The sequence below is a fragment of the Sparus aurata genome, chromosome 4 (genome assembly GCF_900880675.1).
Source record: "Sparus aurata chromosome 4, fSpaAur1.1, whole genome shotgun sequence".
Lineage (NCBI taxonomy): Eukaryota > Metazoa > Chordata > Actinopteri > Spariformes > Sparidae > Sparus > Sparus aurata.
The window spans coordinates 30,713,250-30,732,183 of record NC_044190.1 but is presented as its reverse complement, the minus strand read 5'-3'; the positions used below and the strand labels follow the sequence as shown (position 1 = coordinate 30,732,183).

The window sequence follows — 18,934 nt, the reverse complement described above, 5'->3', positions numbered from 1 at the left end:
TTATTAATGATGGTTATTATAAAGAATATCTGCTGCTGCTGCTATATATTAATAGGAAAAGGTTTGATTGTGAACATTGTGTAATAGGAAATGTTCCGTATTTTTTAAGTCAGTTTTCAGTCCCCAAAGTCATTTTTCAACAGCAGATCAAATATTGCGGGGACTAATCTGAGTTGTTGTTCCAACTTTAATTTTCTCAAACAGAATTTTTTTTCTTTCGTTTATTCTGACACAGTGTGAATTTACCACAGTTGCTATTACCACCAGTAATCATGGGTTCCACCAAATTCACCAAGACTGAGATCTAAAAGGTTGCAACCGTAGGTAACATTAATACAATATATATATATTCCAGCCTTTCAGGTTTAAATATTTGAATTACTAAAATTGCTAGAAAAGCATGAAGTGCGATGCATTAGAGGAAGAGCCAATGCCAGACGCACCGCAACCAAACAAAGCTTTTGCAGGGAATTTTTGATGTGATTGGCCGCTTTGTTTGGATGAAGTGGACCAGAAAAAGATGATTGTTTATGGAATGCTTTCTTTTCTCTTGTGACTTTGCTTCAGAAGGAGCTGTGACAAACTCAGTTGGTGCATGAAGAGAATCTCCTCACACCATGACATGACCTAACATCACCTGTATTTCTTGACTCACCCCTGCTGTTTCTCAATGTTGAACATAAGCTAGTGCCAGTAGTTGCAACTTTATGGAAAATAGTAAAATCTTTCTTTATATTGAGAGTGACAGGACCACTGAAGGACAGATGGAAAAAAGGAAAAAAAAAATGACACGTTACTCTTAGTCGCCTGTATTAACTGCAACACAAAAACTGAGCGATGGATGAGAGAAAGTGAAACACAGAGAGAGAAGACAGAGACCTACACAGAGAAGAGAGAATTAAGGCTTATACCTTGCATCATCCCAGTAACAATAGGGAGAGTGCTTTTCAGAGGAAGGCATAATCCCATTTCCACACGCTAAAGAAATCCTGAGCCAAAGCCTTAGGCTGCACAACCACACACTGTTCGAACACACTTACATCCCATAACACTCTCTCACTCTCTCTCTCTGTTTTACACACACATACATCCCCCCCCAACACACACATGCTCACATTGTAGTCGGGCCAAACATGGCAAAGCCTCTCTCAAATGCAAATACACACACATTCATGCACACACACTCACACACTCTCTTTCTCTAAAGTAAGGATGTTTTTTGGGAGTAGACACAGTAAAGCCTCCAAAACTCACACACGTGCGCACACACTCACACACGCGGACAAAGCTCGGCATGGCAGGGGTTCAGTCGATGCTTAGAGACGTTTATCTGTCTTCTAAGAGTTGTTGTCGAACTAGACAGAAGTTTGTTGGACACTAAAAGACTCCAGCTCTCTCTGGACCAGCATCAACATCTGTGTGGGTCTCTCATGTTCTATCCAACATTGTCAGAAATGTATGGTTACGTTGGGGCCTCGACTGTGTTCATTTATGTGTTTGATGGTGTTTCTTGTGTGTAGTCCAGTATCAACATGTCTGTCTTGATGTTGTGCCCATATGTTTGAAATACTACAGTGTATGTTTGCTTGATAAAGAGAGTTTGGCACCTTGGCATATTTGATATATGTTGTCAAACATCTTTGGATTTCTTTCTTTGCAGATCCTCTCTTCTCAACATCAGCCAGCTTTATCAGAGCGCTCTCTTCCTGTTTGTCACTCTTTAGACTAATTTATACATTTGTTGTCGCCTAATCAATTATAGCATTAAATTGATTAGTGGATAAGGGGGAGATTCATTGCTAATTGATTTATTGTTTGATTCATTTTTTAAGACAAAAATGTGACCCAGAATGTGTATCCCAGTCCCTCAAATGTTTCAGCTTTACTTTCTCCTATATGAAAATAAATTATTCGGGTTTCACCTCGTTCTACGGAAACTTCTGATGAGCAGTTTTCTCAATTTATTTATAGACTGAATGATTAATCAATGAATCCACAAAGTATTAGACACATTAATCTATAATGAAAACAATGTTACTTTCAGCACAAAGTCCTGATGAATTCTTGTCCAGGAATTAGGAAAATAAGATTGTGTCAGGAGCAGACAGTGGTTTGCGTTAAGGATCATCTACAGACAAGAATCAGTGCAGTTAAAAGGAGGAAACCCAATAACGAGTGAAACCTACGAAGCACAGTTACATTTACCTTGGACAAACCTGTTTTGGTCAGGCCTCAAACCAAACTAATGACTTTGTCCTTTATAAGCCTTGCCTCTCTCTAGTGGAAGCAAATGTCGACTGTAGCTGATCCGGTTCGGCTTTATTTCATGAACTTGGCTATTATAAGCAGCTGTGGGCAAGCCTCACTCAGCTGGTATCAAGAAACTGATAAGATAATCTACTAAATACTGTGAAATCCTCTCAGTCACTGCAGTCAGTACAAACCCATTAACGCCTTCTTTATGCTCTTTTCTCCTCTCTTTTCATCTCTCCAGGGTCTAATCAGTTCATTGGGTGGATGCAGGACTTTAGATTTTATCCTGCCACTCTGACCAACAGGTGAGTTGGATAGAGTAAGATGGAGAGAGAGAGGGGGGGACGAATCAAAAAATGATGGCAGGAAATGATTGTTTGCCAAACAGAAAATTTTAAAAGGAAGGGAGCCGTGGTTGACATAGAAAAAAGAGGGTAAGTGATAGCTACAGATTTAATAAAAGGAGGAAAGGATACAAATGAGGACAAGTACACATAAAGATGCCTTATGGATTAAACCAACAAGGAAGAAGAGGAGCGAGCAGTATGGAGTGATAAAGGGAAAGATGGTTAGAAGAAAGAAGGGGAAGGCTAATCGTTGCATCTTAAGATCCATACTGCTTCCAGAGGATTTTCCCTGAGAATTCAATACAAGGCAATTAGTGTTTTGCTTACCAGTGATGTACTGCGAACAGTGAGGACTTGGAGCTTACAAGTTCTCCTCATCAAGATTGGGCTAAAACAAAGTGAAAGATTGAGTTTTCAAATTATGCCTTTGATTTTCCACTTTGTGCTAAATGTTCAGTCAAAGGCCCATCAGCAGGTGCCAGTTTATCTCAAAACTCAAGTTGTTACGAAAGGCTTGTTTTTGTTCATCCCCATGAATGTGTAACATGATTTGTATTGATTATTGTATTAAATGTGTTATTTTATGATTTTGGAGCCGTAGTGTAGTTTGGGTCAAATTTACTGTTAAATTGTTAAGCAATGTTACCATACAATAGTAAGCTAGTCCCTTCCTCATCCTAGTTAAAATGCACAGGATTATATTTTGCTTCAGTGTTAAAGTCCGATATCTTCTGCTGTTTCTTGTTTTAACAGAGAAATAGTTGAGGTGTACTCGGGGATCCTGCCTGAGCTGCATGTCCAGTCAGAGTGCCGCTGTCCTTCCAGTCACCCCAGAGTACACCCTTTAGTTGAGAGGTAAAGAATCAAAACCTCTTGTACTTCTGTATCTATTAATCTTTTTGCATTGTACATTTCTATTTAATATAAAAGTCTGTATGCCTAAAAATGTTTACTGTTGACAGGTACTGCATCCCCAGTGGTGTGGAGGACACCACAAATGACAGAGTCTTAAGACTCAACCTTAATGCCCATCCACTCAGTTACATTAATGATCAGGACATGGGCACCACGTGGCTTTCTAGGATCATGACTCCACAAGAACTTGATGAAGGAGTCACTATTACTGTGGATTTTGCCAATGGACAATATCAGGTAATACATCACAGTAATACACATATATTATTCTACAATAATGATAGATGGACAGATGGATGGGTAATTGAAATGGTGATTAGAGACCATTTTTAAGATTATTTGCTTTACTGTCATTTTATATAGTTGTTTTTTTTTAGATTATTTATCCCTTGGGGGAATAAATCGCAAATAGGTTCAGATGTTGTGACTGAACTGAATGAACTGATTCAGTTCATCAATAAATCAGTGCACTTCTCACTTTTACCCTGTGGATGAGTGTGTTATTATCCTTAGCTGTTACAATCAGCTGGTAGAGTTGGTCAGTAAAGATACCATCCTGTAGCATTCAGAATGTGGTCTGTATATGACACTATTCAGGTTGATGAACACACGCTGAATCCCTTTTTGACCCATGTGGACTGGCTGGATTATTCATAGTTGTTGATATTTGTGCAGGTTTGCAGCTTTTACAGCATTAAACAGCAAAATATAATTTTATAGACTAAATGAAACACATTTCCTTGATTTTTTTGATTCTTTGATTGTTTGGTCATCTTATTTGAAATTGAAGAAACAACATGTTAAAGTATATGTGAGATGTAAAGTAGCAGAATCTTTGTTTTGGATGACTTGACATTGAAGTCAATAATAATTCTATAGTTATTCTAAATTACAGTACACCCTTTCCATCCTTTTATTTAATCACTTAGCATGAGATCTACATGAAACCCTTTGACAGAGTTGGATTGGAGTTGGATGTGTAGACCCAGTCAGATTGTCAGTAAATGTGGGTCATTTTAGGTATTGTATTAACTAAATCGTGTGTCAGCCTCCTTACCTGCAAAGTCGTTGTTCCCTGCTATGAGGTGGACGATTGACTATAGTAAATTCTGTCTTTGTTGAGTGTACAGTTAAAATGCCACAATACAAACATTGTTTAGTATCTGTCTGCTTGCACCTGTGTGTGTGTGTGCACTGGACATTAGTTTCATCCTCTTTCTAAGCACTGCAGTGAGAGACAGACGGGGGGGGGGGGAGGGGATTGGTGGATTTGGGCGTAGTCGACACTAGGGCTGTCAAAAGACTCGTCCCTCTTCTCTCTGAAGTGTGTATGTGAGTGTGGGCAGGATTTTGGGAGCTGTCCTGACGTGGTAGCTCAACTCAAGTCCCCAGATAAAAGACACTTTCTGAAGTTGGGGTGTATGCGTGTTGGTGTGTGTGTGTGCATGTGTGTGGGTTTGTGCAGTGGTGGTGGCTTAATGCGCTCCCTGCTGTGTAACCCAGTGTCCCAGCCCACACTGTAGTGGGGCAGATAACACTTAACACACATACCCACACCTACACACAGACAGCCACATGGTTTATGTGTTATAGGAACTTGTGTGTGTGTGTGTGTGTGTGTGCCTATGTGTTGTGTGCCTATGTATACATGAAGACGAGTACTGATCAATAAGCCAAATGTAATTTTACCATTCGAGCATATGATTTTTTTTTTTATTATTGGGTAATTTGTGATGAAAAACAAAAGCCACTCTCACTATGGCCTTGAAAATTACTATAGAGGTGAAAAGATATCTCTGACACAGTGTCAACATCACCTGCCCATTTAAAGCTGCACCATGGTCAAATGTATTGCCTGTTGTGGATATTTTACATTGTGCAGCTGAGCCTGTATTGCAAATCTTGTTCTAGTCATGCTAACCTGTACCCCTTTCCCCTCCAGGTATTCTATGTTATAGTTCAGTTCGGCGGCCTCTTGCCTGAGTCCATTCTGATCCAAAGACAGAGGCGTGACCTCACAGAACCTGACAGTGACACCACCTCAGAACAGCCCTGGCTGGACTGGCAGTACATGGCCAGAAACTGCAGTGTGTTTGAGATGCAGAACGACGGGCCCTTACTGAGACCAGACTCAGTCAACTGTCTGCAGCTGCCACGGTAGGTACCATTTGTGAACATGTGGAAAATAGTCAGTATTATCGCCCCTAGTGAATTATTATGTGCTTTACACTGAAATAGAGAAAAAACTAAAACAAATGACATACTGTACATATTTACATTTCCAGTTTGCATAATTTCAGAAAATTATTTAAAAAGCCCAAGTTTTTTTTAATTCGCATTCTATCATCCACTGGTATGAACACTCATTGCTAATTTGAAATGATAATCAATACATGTATTCAAAAAACAGAAAAAGGTGCAGATGCTTCCACACAGGTGCACTGCAGCGTACAATTAGGCAATCAACTTTCGAATATTCTCTGCGGTATGTATACATTTTGAGCTGACAAAGTTGTTTCTGTTTTTGTATCAAGGCAGGCTCCGTGTGTTCCCAGCACTTCATTTGTTTGTATGTAGTTTAGTTTTTTATGTTGCACCCCCTTTGTTCTTGGATTTGCCCCTTACCTGCCTTGGTGTCTTGCATACAAGACAATTGGTCTCTTCCGCATGCCAAGTCCCCATCCATAGGGCACAAGGGATCACTGAATGGTTTCATTAGTATAAAATTGATGTGAATCAAATGCTATGGCCTTTGCAGTCACCAGATCACACCCGAAATTCTTAACCAACGTAGTCAGTTTTCTACACCACCATTGTTATCAAAGCACTAAGTGAGGAATATATTTTTAAAGAATGGTGTTTATCCCTCCAGCAGAGCTCCACAGACTTGTAGAATCAATGACAATGGGCATTTAGGCGTCTTTGGCGGTGTGTGGTGGCCAAACCCCTTAGTAACGCACTTACTGTATTCGTTCTTCCTTTAATCGCAGGATGCCCACCACTGTTGTGAAATTTTAATGTGTCGTCAGTCAGATAAAAATAGATAAGTCTCTGGCTAAAGATTGATCGTTCCATTTAAACTGCTTTGATACCTCTTTATGTGGAAAAGCTGAAAATAAACTCCTCAGGCAGTCTGATGTTCTGTTCGGGGCATCCTCCCCAGAGCAGAACCACATGTTCTTGCTGTATGCTGTTGGGTGGCCATGGCCTCTAAGGCAGTAGGAGATTACACAGAAAATTACTGGCAAGACTGAATAAAGAAGTATATAAACACACGCACACAAACACACATTATTGCCCATGTATGCAAGTGTTTGTGTGTGATAGTGCATGTACTAACACACAAAACACAAGTAAACAGAAATCAAAGGAAATTAGACACATACCCATTCCACACAGTCAACACACACACACACACACACACACAAACACACAATCTGGCACTCTCACAGTGACTTGGTTTATAAAGCTAACCACCAACAGCGCTGCTTTGGCACATGACCGGTAACAGGCTCTCGATTGGCACTAGATAGAGAACCGGACTTGGAACATAGTCTTAACATACACACCCAATCTCACACACTAAATGTTGGCATAGCTGCTCGTATCAAGGCCCTGTTTGGCACCAGATAGAACAGGTATGAGTAGATCACAGATCATGTAGTCATTGCTTATTTTTCACTTGACTGACAAATTATATCACATACAACCTTTCCTGGCACAGTTATACATATTAGTTAAATTGGCATGAGAGCAGTTGAACCTCGCATTGGCATCACGACAACACACTCTGTGACATTAGTGGTTGATAATTATATCAAAAAGAGCATTGTCTTTGATCTCACAAGATTTATGTGTTTTATCGCGCAAGATTTATTTAATCCCGCCTGAGACATTGCCTCCTCAGAGCCCGCTGGAGTGTCTGGCAAGATAAATTTAAGCACGCCTCAGTCATTTCAGGTGTTTTTATGCCAGTCAATTAGAGCACCGCTGCAGGAGTGCTATTAGTGATCATTTTGCATCACGTCTACATGTACAGATAAACAAGCGAAACAGGTATTTTTGTGAGACGAAAAGCACAATAGTACGCGAGTGAGAGCTGGAACACAAATTAATTTAGATGCAGTTTGATCTTTGGCTGAAATTGAAATTGTTCTCATTCGTATTGTTTGGCTTCTGGCTGAAATGCTTCAAAATTGCTGATCTTTTACGATCTAGCCAGGTCATTCCAGGCTTCTCTAGTAATATTTTCTACACTCCTAAACTGTATAGAAGTTTTGTTGTAGTCTAATACCTAATCAATGAATTGCCATGTTTTCTGTCACCTTTTTTATCAATACAGAATGATATACTAACCACTTACACACAGACATAAAGGACCCAGTGTTAAAATAGTCTTATAAGACTATGTTTCCATAAACAGTATGTGGGATAGTGCAACACTGCTTACACACACACACACACACATACACACACACACACACACACACACACACACACACACACACACACACACACACACACACCTGCACAAGAGAAGTGGCCTGAAAAAGTCTTTCAGCATTACCTGAAAATAAAGACAGAAGCTGTTGGAGGGACAGAGAGGTTGACAGAGAGTGAAGAAACATGTAGCAGCAGAGAAAGAGTAATTGTAGTTTTGGTCATTACGATGGCACTTGTGGTATTCTGTGTTCTGCTGTGCTATATTATTTGCTTGAGTTTGATAGATATTGGATTTTTGAGGCAGGTACTAATATTAATATCTGTCAATCAGTGCATCGTCATTTGCTTACATAAACACATTATATAAATAGTTATCATACAGATCCTGTATCCCGATATATTGTGACCAATAAATGTGCTAATTGGGACACTTTATGATTTAAAAATATACTTTTTTATGCTGTCCAGTAGGACTGCATTATATGAGGAATATGCCATGTTCAATATGCCAATGATGATATGATTTAAAAAGTAAATCCTGAAGTGCCCATGTTAGCTCTTTGCTCATTCCTTAGCCATTATGCTTGCTAACCTCGCAGTCACCACCAAATTGACACCAATAGCCCTCAGGGTAGCTGATAGCTGATAGGCCAAATGTTGTGAAGGTATAGCCCATGTATGCTGTCTTTTGTCTATTGTTTATCTCATATGTTCATATTGCGATAATTATGAAATGTGAATGCACAGTTTGCCAGCCAGCGAGTAGTGCTGACTGGTCAATGACTTTTTCAAAAATGTTCAAACCCAGTTTGGCCTTTCTCTGTACCATCCTTTCATGTTGCTTATCAACCAACATGTTTTCACTGATACTGATATATTTCCAAGAAGCTAATATCGGCCGACATAACATCAGGGTTAATTTATTAGTCTAGCTTTTTTGTACACCAATCAGTACCTCTGAAGGTTACCATAGCAACACTGCTAAATTGAGAATAACATTTCCCTAAAAATTAAAATGTTGTCCTCTCCAACATGATCACCAAAGAGATTTTCTCGCTGAATCTGTTTCATGCATGTGTATGCTTCCTGTGTTCCAGTGACGTGCCCTTCTCTGGAGGTAACATCACATTCAGCCTGCTGACCCCAGAGCCAAACATGAGACCAGGCTATAATGACTTCTACAACAATCCTGCCCTGCAGAAGATGGTGCATTCCACACAGGTCAGGATACACCTGAGTGGACAGTACCACACCAGAGCGGCTGGGGTGAACCAGCGACACAGATACTTCGCTATCAAGGAGATCACCATCAGTGGCAGGTCAGGAGTTACAAATATGTATGAAGAGATACACCAAAAATATCTAATCTTTTTCTGATTTATTTTGATTAGATTGCTCACTAGGAAAAAGAAATTTAAATTGCCATTCTCACAAATGTTGTTAAATACTGCTTTTAAATATTAAAATGCAGGTTTTTTGGTGTTAAATATTCTGCAATATTCTGGGATATCAATGAGGTTTTTTTTTGCCTTTACTTATTTCTGTAACAATTTCATTAGTGGAATCTAGAGGACCACACAGTATGAAGCAGAATTCCCAATTTGTTCATTAACATTCACTCCTGTAACTTGTCAAACTGTGTTTAAGTGGTGTAATTAGTTGAAAGGAACAGTTGAAGATCTTTTCAGTCTTGATTTGTTAAAAAATGTGTGAGCACAGTTCGACATCTAGAAAAAATATTTTGACACAGACTGTTAAGTTTCGGCAGAGCTTTCTGGGAGTAATTGTGAACACATCTCTTCATTAGACTGACAGAGTGACTGTTTTTTATGACTGTGGTAATTATGGGATTATGCAGGAGGCAATCATCTCTAACTCTTTCTCTCCCTCCCCCTCCCTCTAAGCTGTTTTAATTAGTAGCTTGTTACAGTGGAGTGGGAGAAACAGAGACTTCGAGCTGCTGAAATCTCATCTATGCGTTCCTTATTCCTCCCCGTCTCCCCCCTCTCTTTCATTCTTATTCCGTCTCTCCATCTTGTCTCTCCTCATTCTTTATAAAGCATGTAAATAGGCGTGTTTGGACGAGAGAGCACACTCATAACTTGAGTGTGTCTTTGTATACGTCTGCACTCTTGAGCATTTTTTTTCTGACATTATTGTGTGATATTCTGGTATAGAAATGTTACCTTCATAACACATATTGACACTTTTATTTAAATATAAAAAGTTGTTTTTATAGCTTGACTTTCATTGGAGTTTTATAAATTGGTGGCAGTCTCACCTTTTGTTAATAACGGAAAAAGGAGTGCGACTCCGTGTTTTGTGCTGAAAAGTTGACAATATTTCAGCTTCTACAAACCAATAGACAAATGTGAAAAGCACCACAATCGGAAATACTGCACAACAAGACTTATCACTATTTCAAATCAAATGTAAAGAATTGATTAATCAAGCCAGTTTGAAAGAGAAAATGATATAAAGAGAATGAGAGGCTAAAGGGTACACAGAGGCAAGAATGAAAGACTGAATATCTGAACGAATAATTAAATGACTGTTCTGCAGTGTGTGTGTGTGTGTCTGTGTGAGAGGGAGGGAGGGTGAGAGAGGCAGGGCTGTCTGCTACCTGTTATGTTGCTCTGATAATTCTCGAGATGGCATTTATAAATGTTGAATGGGAACTTCCTAATGGCACCACTGCTGTTTCATGGACAGGGATGGAGGAGGGAGAGCTTTTGTCATGTTATGCGCTTACCTTTTTGCTGTTGAATTTACATACAAACTGTATGTCTTTCATAGTAATAGGAAATGATAATTCAATATATCAATTATTAAATTTGCACAGGGCAGTTTTGAGGTCATTCCATGTTAATCTTTCTCTCATTCACTCTGTCATCTGGCCAGATGTGAGTGTCATGGACATGCCGACCACTGTGATACCAGTGTGACACCATACCGCTGTCTGTGTTTGCCTGAGAGTCACACAGAGGGAAACAATGTGAGTAACAAACAAGTGATTACAAAATCTTGTACATCCAATTTGTAATGTTAACATCATTTAGAGGATGTGTGCTGGTGGACCTCACACATCCTGTGTTTGTGTTTTATACTGTGTGTGTTTATGAAGGGTCACAATGCCAACAGTTCTGCCATTTTATATAGTTTGCTTTTAAGGTTTTTTTTATTTCCAGTTACTAATATCAGTATTAGATCTAGATATTCAGAATCAGATGACTTGTATTGTGTATTACACACACATATACACACACACACACACACACACACACACACACACACACACACACACACACACACACATACTGAGCACAGAGGAGTCCCCCTGGGGAGAATCTCCTCATGGTCTTAATTAAGCAGTTTCCTCCTTAACGACATGGAGAGGACTTCTCTAATAAATTACACACTCACACTCACACACACACACACACACACACACACACACACACACACACACACACACACACACTCACATATACACACACAGACACACACTGATTAGTCTCTTTCCTGTAAAATAATTTTGTCCTTTTTGTCTAGTTTCATTCTAGTGTTTTATTTCTCATTTACTGAAAAATCTATGAAGTGCTTTTGGACACCAGCAGTGCCAGACGTCTCTGCATTGAATCTGACTTTTTGGTTAATGGACAGCTATCAATGTAAGCAGGCTGCTAACTAAGGCAGTGCACTGACTGTATGTTGTTACAGTTGTAATGAAATGATAGCTGACATCAGCCCTGCTGGAGCAGGGATTGTGTGATTTAGGAACAAAATATGAGATGTCTGCCACAGAGTGATCCAAATCTTAAATCTTATTTTCAATTAGATTTAAAGTGGGTCACTAAAAGTCTTCTTTTTCTTAAACTTTCTTACTTTGCAGGTAAAAAAAAAGATCCACCTGACCTGTCTTAATGCTAACAATGAAAACGTGGTTTGTTTATATGTTAACAAAATTAAACAATTAGGGAGAAGAGGGTGCATGATGGTTTACAGTCGGACTAAAATATTGTGATTGTCGAGATTATTTTAAAAGCATCTCGTTTCCTGTCACAGTTGATTGTGTTTGTCTCTGGTGATAGTTACCCCTTAAATCTACTCTTGCACTGCCAGTGGCACCCACAGTTAAACCAAAAGTCTGATCCCACAGCGAGTATTCACACACTCCTGTGCTGCAGAATGTTGGCTTCTGATTTGATTTCGGTCTAGTTTGATGTTAACCACCACCTCAGGACCAGGCCTTTGCTCTCAACAAAGCTAATACAACCTGCCAGGTAATAGTAGGCATCACCCCAACAAAGCCTCGAGTCGGTCAGCAGTGAAAAGTTCAGTATGACTGCTCCACCTCACTGTAGCACAGGACAGCCTGCATTATTCACTACTTATGTATCATTCATACACCCGCGTCTGTGTATTAGTGTGTGTGTGTGTGTGTGTGTGTGTGTGTGTGTGTGTGTGTGTGTGTGTGTGTGTGTGCGTGCATGTATGTGTGTGTGTGTTTCAGACAGAGGCTACAGAGGACATCAGTGGAGAAGTACAGCTGTCAACCAGCAGCTGTTGAATTGCTGGTCTTGCTTAGTCTCAAACTCAAATAACAAACAGCCTCCTACACAAATCTTAATATATAATAGTTTTCTTTTACATGAACTCCAGACTGAATTAAAAGTTATCATACGGAACACTTCTACATACACACACATACAAAGTAATTGAACATTGTGAGGTTTATGCCATCATCCAGACAAATCTCTCTCCCTCTGTTTTTCTCTCTTTCAGTCTCTGTTTTTCAATTTTTATACACCACTTTTCTCTTTCCTCTCTCTCAAGGTCCCCGTCCCACCTCCATCCACTTCTCTTTGTCGATCACGGTCTCTCTCTCTCCTGCTCTCCGGGGTCTCAGTTTAAATAATGTCTCAAATCGACTAGAACAATGACATTCCCTCAGCATGCATCTCTAATCAGCTCTCTTTCTCTCTCTGTTTGTCTTTCGCTTCATTTCACTCTACTCCCCCACACTCTTTATTGCCTCGCTTTCTAAGTATTTAATTCATCCCTGTTTGCCTCTCATGTTTCATCCCTCTCTTTCCTCCATTTTTCCAGCCGTCTCTCCTCGATCTGTTTCTTTTCTTCTCGTTCGTACATAAAGTAGTTCTTTTGTGTGAGAGAGATGGAAATGAGCAATGTGGATGTATTTGTGTGTGTGTTTTTTATGTAAATTAATCTCTACAAGAGCTCCTGTGACAGACATTGGAGTGTGTGCAATTTGTGTATGTGCCTATGCAGAGTCCTTTTTTGTGTGATCACGTGTGTGTGTGTGTGTGCCTACTTTTCTCCCAAACCTGTCCATGTCATCTCTCTGAGTGAATATTCAGGACCTTTCTTCTGTCTCTGTAATATTGGAGCATAAAAGGCTGTGGGGAATATTAGCGTTTAATATTGCATGCGTTCTGTTGACTTGGATCGGCCTAGCACCATGACGGATGTTGTACTAATCTGCAGAATTTCCACAGTGACATTAAAGTGACAGAAATGCTCAGACATGTGTCAAGATGATCAACGGGGGCCCTGGAAGACGCACACTTAAACTCTCATGCGCACACACTTAAACACACATGCATACACAGGCACACACACTCTCTCTCTCCCTCTCTCTCTTTCTCTCTCCCTCTCTCTCCACCACTTTCTCACTCTGTCTTTTGATTCTTTCTTATGTGCACTCTGTGTCAGACTTGATCTCTCCTTCTGTCACTCTGTCTCTGTACGTCTTTCCACAACTGATGGATTCAGTCACGTCTGAAAGCTATATCATACATTGTATTGTACATCACGTCACACAGTCTTTTTTGTGTTGTACAATGTCTCTGTCATTGGACGGCATTTTTTGGGGGACTTAATGGTGTCTGCTATAAGTGTAATAGCAGTAAAAAGTCAACTGTAAAATGCAGCAAGCTTGTGTGTGTCTTGGAGCACACTTTATGTTACAGGGAATAGTTACTTCGTCTGTGTGTAGCTAAGAGACATGCAGGCAGGACATCCAATTATTTTCTTCAGGCAGAAATGAAATGATTCTGCGAACTAACTGGAGGCCTTCGAAAGCCATATCTGTACTGTTTCTAACTTCTAATTGTCCGTTTTAAAGTTAGTAAATCCGCTCCCTCCCTTCTACGTCACCACATGAATAGGGACCAGTAATTGTCAGACATAGCTGCAAACAGAAGGATCTTGCTCTCTACGTGTTCACAAACTAACAGGCTCGCCTCTATTATGGAGTTCTCTGTCCTGACTGGATAAAGTAATCAGGGATACCAGGAAATTTCTTTTCTTTTTTACTGCATGAGCAGGGGGAGGAGAGACATGGGTTACTGACCAAACAATGTATGATAGTGATTACTGTTGGGATATTGAGCTGTTTAATATCTTAAAAGCAGCCACGGTTAAGATTATGCACAGGTATTTGATTTGAAGGATTTTTTTGTGTGTGTTTGTTTATAGATTCTGAAATGGCTGCTGTGTGTATGTTTTTTCTGTGTTTACATCTGCATCTGTGATGGATATTGATGGCTAGTGACGTTAAGTAGCGTTGTCCAGCTCTGCCTCAGCAGCAGATTTTCACCTACGCTGGGGTCAACCAGGTTAACTTCAGATACTCACAACACGGCCGTGTACACACAAACATGCTTGCACATGCACCCACCAGTGGCACGACCTTTCCAGTGAAACCGTGAAATTGGTCATGGCATTTAGGATAAGATGAGTTGCTCCACACACACAGACACACACGCACGCACACACACACACACACACACACACACACACACACACACACAGATGCTTGTGACAGGCCATCTGAATGTCCACATATCCATTAGTAATAGCTCCTCACTCAGCAGGTTTTGTCAAAACATTCAGAGTGAAAATAAGATGTTATCCTTTACCCAAGACACTCCAGCACACACACACTCAGACACACACATTTATGCATTTAACCAGACTAGCAAAGAAATGTTCAGCAAGCTGTGAAGAAGGTTTGGAAAAATGGTCCTTTGTGGCAAATTAACAACTTTGTCATATTATGTGTGAACCAGTAATGGCATAACTTGCGCCTCATACTGCTTTCATCACCTGAATAATAATGTCTTTTTAGCAAACCTTGGATTTAATTCTGACTGAAGGTTTATAATAAACTAGAACATGTACAGAGTTCAGAAAACATGTCAGCCTGTAGCATCTCGTTTGTTTTAATCTGTTGCATCATGATCTGCAATCAAGATTTTTCACAAGATGACAGCATGCTCTGCAACCAAAGTCACAACAAGAGTTTAAAGAGACAGACAGACAGAGGTTGTCATCAGCAGAACAAACTAAATTACTAATGTTCTTCTTGGCTATATAGTGATATTAATCAGGACAGGCTATTTGCACAAAGATGAAGGCAATGGAATTAAAGCCATGTGCTCTCGACCTATAGTATGTGTGCTGTCCTTTTTTTGCTGCTGGTACTCGGTGCGGATGATGGCGCGCCATCAAAACCTTTTGTATGAAGAAGAGAATGAACGTGTGCAGTTTTCTTTTAACTCCCAAACATTGGTCCCTCGACTAATTAGCAGGCTGGGAGAGAGAGAAGGTAACGCAATGTTGAATGAAAAGAAAAGAGACGGAAGAAAAAATCCTCTCCCTTTCATTTGGTATGGTAATATTTCCTGCTCACATACTCTCCGTGGCTATGAGAACAAGCGGTTGGGGGACGGTAGAGACAGGGGGAAGCGAGTGAGGAAGGGGAGAGGCAGGAAGCCCGGAGAGATGTACAGAATGATTTGTTTTTCAGGAAAAGAGGAGATAGAAGAGGAAGTAAGGGTGGGAAGATGGAGGAGGCACAGAGGTAGAGGAGACGAAAGAGGAATGAAAAGAGAGAGAGAGATACGGGAGAGAAGAACTTACTACATCTCGCTCTTCAACTCATCCCCAGCGGATGAGACGAAGAGTGAGATGTGGTGAGAGCTTTCAGTTCGAGGTGCCGAAAGAAAAGTGCCTTTGATATGTGAAACGTTTTGGGGCACGGAGCCGCAGATAGACAGGCGGGCAACCACAAAGACAGATGGGTAGGAGGGGAGAAGCAGCACGGACAAACAGAGAGGCAGGTAGTTACTGTAGGTGTGACATCAGACAGATTTAGAAGCCAAACAGCATGACAGACAGGTGAGCGTGAGACAGACAGAACAAACAGGAACAAGCCAACATCCCTGCACTCCCGTGGAATTACATGTCCCGAGACACACTCTCCTGTACGTGTGTGTGTGTGTTGTCCACATGCTTACACGCTTGTTTCTTTTTCGTCTTGTGTTTGTGTGTGCATATGTTATATCTCCAGAGAATCTCCCGCTGCTTCATTAGATACTCTTAATAATCACCCAACAGGGAGCGGCGCTCTGGACTCACAGACACACACACACACAAACACTTGAATATATACAGATATGCAAACACTTTACATCTTGTAAGTTCTGAAGAGAGGAAGTATTTGTTTCTTGAACCATCTTTATAAGCCTGCTGACAGTCCATATTTTCAAGCTGTTTTCAAAATTGTCTGCTAATTTAATTGTGTTTGGCCACTGCTAAACAAGACTGTGATAATGTTATGTTAAAGGACAAAGGTGTAGGATTCATGTTAAAGGTCAAAGGTGTAGGATTTAGGATGAGCTATTGGCAGAAAATGGGACATTATGTTCATACTTATATTTTCATTTGTATGAAATCAACTGAAACTAATAATTGTTGTTTTCCCTACTTGTGAAGCAGGTCCTCTTTCACAGAGTCCACCATGTTGCACCTCCATGTTTCTACGGTAGCCCAGAATGGACAAATGAAACACTGACAAACATTATAAACTCAGCAGGGCACCTCTAAAAGCAAAGATTATGATAACTGTCACATCGACGTTAGTTTCTTGGTTTTCATTTGGTCCTGGGTCTTGTGCTGTGTTGTATCTACACTCGGGGCCTTTTGTCTTTGTCACGTTCTACAATTAATTTTATTTCATTATTATGAATTTATTGTCCTCTTCCTGTCTTTGTCTTTTTCTCAACCCCACATGTCTTGCTCACACACTTGTGGATTGTTTTCTTTATCTGTTACTTGTCTTCCTGTCCCTCCAGTCTTAATCTTTAAAACACAAAGGGAATCTTTTTCTCATTTCTCTTCCCATCAGTCCTGCATTTTTCCCTTCCTCCTCTCCCTTTTTTCTCATACACAAAATATGAGCCTTTCCCCCCACTATTTCCATCTCCCCTTCCCCCTTTCTTCCCCCCTGCCTCCCCCCCTCCTCTGTGTGTCATACATAATGGGCCCAGTGCAGGTCTGCATGTGTCACACATGGGAGGAACTCCTGTGTTTTTTAATACATTTTTAATCCCGCCATTTGATGCCCCCCTTGTCCACCATAATTTGTACTGACTGCTGAACAAAATCAAAGGGCTTGTACTCGCTGCTTCTCGCCTCTGCTGCTCTCTGCTACAGAAAAATGCATTTTTTATATCACTTTTTTCCCTCCCTCCTCCCCCTACACACACCTTGGTATGTTTATTTTGACATGAAAGTGGGCCTGTGTGAGAGCCCTGGCTGTTGCAAGTCACTCCTCATTAGCAGTCTGATTTCCCTATGCTGTGTGTGTGACTGTGTGTGTGTGTGTGTGTGTAAATGTTCTGGCTCTTTTTATAAAGTAGAGAATACCTCTGTGCTTTCTATTCAGTTATGTGTATTATTCTTCTCTCTCTTTAGATTTACACGGCCGACTGATTTTTCTCTCTTTATATTTCCCTCTCTCTTATTCTGTCTTTCTTTCGCACTGTGTGCGTCTTTTTGTCTTTGTTCAATAAAACCAAGCATCTCACTTATCATGGGACCATGTTTCTATGCTACATACATGCATAGAACATTATTTTTAAGAAATGCAAATTTTTTGACTTTTTTTTTTTTATGCCATCGCTTTCACCAATCATTGCATACATTCCTAGCCACTTGTCAAAGGTTGTCTTTGTTTTAACCTCCTTGGCTTAAATTCATTGAAATGTATACTTTGTGTTGTATTCCAATATATGGTGAAGTGCTTTTGATTTTTTTTTAAACCTGCTTATTGTGTTGTCATCGCATGTGTGTCCATTCTGAGTATTTCTACTTGCATCTGTTATCGATCTATTATCTTTATAACTAGGTCAGATTCTTTGAGAAATACGATTTTAGGATTACAGTAACATGCTCAGGTATTAGGATTCCTGCAGAGCTTGTTCCTGATAAGTTCTTCCTGATAACATTCAGACACTAAATGTGGCCTTCCGTCTCCCCTCTTACATTGCATTCACATCACAACATGAGTCATCTGTCCCCTGTAGTGTTTACTAGTTTGTTGCACTAGCTAATGTTGCAAACCTGACCTAGGAAACATTACTGCTAACAATAGCGAGCCAATGTTAACATTGCTAATGCTAGCTAGTTAGATAATATTCACATGGCCAATGTTAGCTAGCTAACGTTAGCACAGTACAGTATGCTTGGCGTATACTGTAGAAGTCAGACATTTTTTGGGTGATTTCCCCACAAACTGGCAACTACAGAGACTCTTTGACAGAACACAGACACCATGTGATACCAACGGTGTTATACAATTGGCTCACAAATCTTGTTAGAAGCTGGAACCAGCTATTAGAATTCTTACACAAAGATAAACAAAACTCAAAAATCATTTTGAAGCTGACACATTTATTCACATCATTCACAATCACATACATTCACAATCATAATTATGTTTTTAAGGAAAAACTAATTCTTTGATTATTCTGCAGGTTTCTACATGCTCTGTAGATCATTTCTTTTTTTGAAATGTGATTTGTCTACATAAAAATTCTATCAGTATGGCATTTAAATTAATTCACATAACAATTCGGGCAGCAGATCTAAAAAGTGTGATATACAGT

At 40.0% G+C, this 18,934-nt stretch overlaps 1 protein-coding gene across 2 annotated transcripts in view; it reads left to right on the top strand.

Moving 5' to 3' along the window:
* ush2a (Usher syndrome 2A (autosomal recessive, mild)) overlaps positions 1–18,934 on the top strand; it is a 200,278-nt gene that overhangs the window by 23,328 nt on the left and 158,016 nt on the right. For both annotated transcript variants that reach the window (XM_030415480.1, XM_030415478.1), the window contains exons 7-12: positions 2,495–2,558; positions 3,354–3,455; positions 3,563–3,752; positions 5,458–5,672; positions 9,056–9,277; positions 10,860–10,953. In XM_030415480.1, the coding sequence (XP_030271340.1) occupies positions 2,495–2,558; positions 3,354–3,455; positions 3,563–3,752; positions 5,458–5,672; positions 9,056–9,277; positions 10,860–10,953 (887 nt within the window). The remainder of the gene's footprint in view (positions 1–2,494; positions 2,559–3,353; positions 3,456–3,562; positions 3,753–5,457; positions 5,673–9,055; positions 9,278–10,859; positions 10,954–18,934) is intronic.